At 39.1% G+C, this 3,817-nt stretch overlaps 1 protein-coding gene across 2 annotated transcripts in view; it reads right to left on the reverse strand.

Annotated features, from left to right (window-relative positions):
- The window catches only part of LTA4H (leukotriene A4 hydrolase), a 36,815-nt gene that overhangs the window by 18,839 nt on the left and 14,159 nt on the right, over positions 1 to 3,817 (reverse strand). For both annotated transcript variants that reach the window (XM_023230949.3, XM_023230858.3), the window contains exons 5-6: positions 2,742 to 2,846; positions 1,713 to 1,765 (exon numbers count right to left, since the gene is read on the reverse strand). In XM_023230949.3, coding sequence (XP_023086717.1) covers positions 1,713 to 1,765; positions 2,742 to 2,846 — 158 coding nt within the window. The remainder of the gene's footprint in view (positions 1 to 1,712; positions 1,766 to 2,741; positions 2,847 to 3,817) is intronic.

Raw genomic sequence — 3,817 nt, forward strand, 5'->3', positions numbered from 1 at the left:
CACTTTGGGAGGCCAAGGCAGGAGGATTGCTTGAGCCCCAGAGTTTGGGACCAGCCTGGGCAACATAGCGGGACCCTATCTTATTAAAACAAAACAAAATCAAAACCAAAATTAAATGGGTGCACACTGTGCATATTGTTTTGTAACATGCTTTTTTTCAGCTAACAATCTTTCTTTCTATTTTCTTACATTATATTTTCTTTTCTTTTTTTTTTTTTTTTTTTTTTTTGATACAGGGTCTCATTCTGTTGCCCAGGCTGAGTGCAGAGGGGCCATCACAGCTCACTGAAGCCTCCGCCTCCTGGGCTCAAGCAGTCCTCCCACCTTAGCCTCCTGAGTTGCTGGGACTACAGGCATATACTACCATGCCCGACTAATTTTTGATTTTTTTGTAGAGACATGCTCTCACTTGTGTTGCCCAGGCTGGTCTCGAACTCCTGGGCTCAAGTGATCCTCCCACCTTGGCCTCCCAAAGTGATGTGATTACAGGCGTGAGCCACAGAGCCCAGCCTACAAGATTATTCTAGAACAGGAATGGGTATAAACTTTGTTATGCACTTAAAGGTTGAATACTCTTATATAAGAAGAAACAAATAGAAAATGAAGGAAATACTGTCAGATGCTATAACATGGATAAACCTTAAGGTCATTACACCTTGAATGAAATAAGCCAGACACAAAGAGATAAAATCATACTGTATGATTCTACTTATGTGAGGTATCTAAAGTAGTCAAATTCGTAGGAACAGAAAATAGAATGGGCGTTACCAAGGACTGGGGGCTGAGGGAAAAGAGGAGCTACTGTTTAATGGGTGCAGAGTTTCAGTTTTGCAAAATGAAAAATTTCTGAAGATCTGTTTCACAACAATGTGAATATACTTAACACTACTGAACTGCACATTTAAAAACCGCTAAGTGTGCTTAAAACTAAGAATGAACAAAAAATTAAGAAGGAAGGGTACTCTATTGGTAAAATATTAATAAAATATATTACATTTCTGTAATATTTGTAGGCTTCCAAGTGCTTTAATATATTTTATCTCATTTGTTTCACATAACCACCCTATGAGGTAGAAAGTCAGACGTTATAATTTCAAGGATAAGGAAACAGTCCTGGCCGGGCGCAGTGGCTCAAGCCTGTAATCCCAGCACTTTGGGAGGCTGAGACAGGCGGATCATGAGGTCAGGAGATTGAGACCATCCTGGCTAACACGGTGAAACCCCGTCTCTACTAAAAAATACAAAAAACTAGCTGGGCAAGGTGGCGGGCGCCTGTAGTCCCAGCTACACGGGAGGCTGAGGCAGGAGAATGGCGTGAACCCGGGAGGCGGAGCTTACAGTGAGCTGAGATCCAGCCACTGCACTCCAGCCTGGCTGACAGAGCGAGACTCCGTCTCACAAAAAAAAAAAAGGATAAGGAAACAGAGATTAAGAGAGTGACCTGTTCAAGCTTACATGAGAATTCAGATCTCTAAAGGTAAGAGCATGCTCATTTTACAATACTTGAAAAATCTAAGGGGTAACTGGTCAAGATTTTTAAATGTAAAATTAATTTGTTGCCTACATTTTATATTTAGATTTGAATTTTTCTAGAGCTTTCAGCTCGATATCTTGAGAAATACGCAAATGATTGACCAATTAACCTTGAGAGAGGTTCAAGATGCCTAAGTTTTGATCTTTCCACAAACCTGAAAATTTTTCCAAAAGCTCACCTGCTTTCTAAAGCTCCAACAACTAAAGCAATCAGGTAGCAGGGTATCGGAACCTAAAGAGGGCAAACACATAGCACATTGCTTGCATTAGTGTTCACAAACGTCACACAGTAAGACAATTCATATTTAAGTAAATTCCCTTTCAAATCTCCTAATATTAGTAGTGATAACTTTGCTTTTATACTTCTGAAATAGTTCTCATCTTTAACATATAGCTTGAAATTGTGATACAAAACATTGTTCAAAACATCTATTTGCCTTTTATTCTGTTAGGAACAAAAGCTTCTTACATGTGAAAAACAAGATCATACATGCTATTAAAAGGTGCATTTTAAGCATTTCTCAAAAAGTAACCTACAAGAAGTGCTGTTCCCATGTGTTTGCCTTTTTCCTCCTGACTTTTAAAAGGTTTTGGTTTTCTTTTTTTATTTCTTTATGTTTCAAAGCACTATTGGCATGTTGTAGAGACACACAGAGTAATCTGGCAATAAGTAGACGCCAAAGTTATGGGAGCCTGGAACCACAGAAGCTGCGGTGGAAGTCAAATTATCCATTGTGAGGTCAATTAAGAAAACACACAAACATACACACACACTCACGCATGCATACACATTGAAGGTCAAAGATACATGTCTAATGACCAGGACTGTAATTGAGTGGTTTTTTGGTCTTGACTCCTCCCTTTGTAAACACTCTCAACAGCCACTTGCCCCCACTGTAGTACCAGGGCAGGTGAATGCGTAAGAACACAAAAGAACAGGAAGCCAGCCCCTGACTGGAGTGAGGGAAAATGAAAACAGGCACACTCCCTACTCTGTCTCTATAGCAAATCCTCTCTTCAATACAACAATCTGTAAGTAGAACAAAACCCTTTAAAAGCACAAAAGAAAAAGAAACGAAGAAGACAAAAACCAAAAGCTGTTCTCAAAATTCTGAAATATTTCAAAAGTAAGTTTGCCCTCCGGATGTGTACAAGTTAACTGTAGTTTACCGCCAATGAAAACAAAAATCTAGACCCTAGGATCTTACTTTCTGGATGAATTTGTATATTTTCCTGCTTGGGTCTTCTGGGTCGGGTACTTCTCCATCACGAATAGCACTCATAAGTGCCACCAGCTCTTTAGGAACAGACACCTAATCAAGGAGAAAAATCATTTCTAGTCATAAATAAAAGCTTCTATATGTCTTAAACTATATACATAAAATAACCTTTTCCTCCCCTTCTTGACTATCTAATAAACAGACTATGAACACAAAAGGTATATACATATACAAAAAGTATACACACACACACACACACACACGGACACAATGTGTACATATGTGTATATACAGGCACACATATATATATGAACACAAAAAGTATATATATATACACACACACATATACATATCAGTTTTGTAAATAAAATTAGCAATATAGGAAACTGGTTTCTTTAAAAGTGAATGTGAAATTTCTATCCATTCACCCATGCACATTAAGAGCAGAGTTTTGGTAGAAACTGGATTAAAATCCCAGCTCTGCCACCTAATAACTAACTGCACAAACTTGGGCAAATAAATATACCCCCTGAGCTTCAGTTTCCCCATCAAGTAAGTGTAAAACTTCAAAGGCTTGTTGCAAGGAATAAATAATATAAGAACCCAGCACCATCCCTGGCAATGGCAGCCACCATCCCTGCTCCCCCTACACTCACAAAACAGATCAAAAGGATGTTATATACTCACTATAGGACAGAATGGTTTTGAACAATTTTGTTTTGAAAATACACACTTGGAGTTACAAATGGAGGAATCTTTTAAAAGTAGTAACTGAAAAAACTAAAATGTATTGCTAAAAACTGTCAAATAATTTTCTCTGGAAATCCATATGGAAAAGACCCCTATGGGGCAAACCATATGGTCATTAAACTGTGTATCCTAGCTCCATGATAGTGAAAGTTTGATTTCTGACGAATGCCAGAATAAAGGACTCTCCCGGGCCGGGCGCGGTGGCTCAAACCGGTAATCCCAGCACTTTGGGAGGCCGAGACGGGCGGATCACGAGGTCAGGAGATGGAGACCATCCTGGATAACACGGTGAAACCCCGTCTCTACTAAAAAAA

The sequence above is a fragment of the Piliocolobus tephrosceles genome, chromosome 10 (genome assembly GCF_002776525.5).
Source record: "Piliocolobus tephrosceles isolate RC106 chromosome 10, ASM277652v3, whole genome shotgun sequence".
In the NCBI taxonomy this organism is placed as follows: domain Eukaryota; kingdom Metazoa; phylum Chordata; class Mammalia; order Primates; family Cercopithecidae; genus Piliocolobus; species Piliocolobus tephrosceles.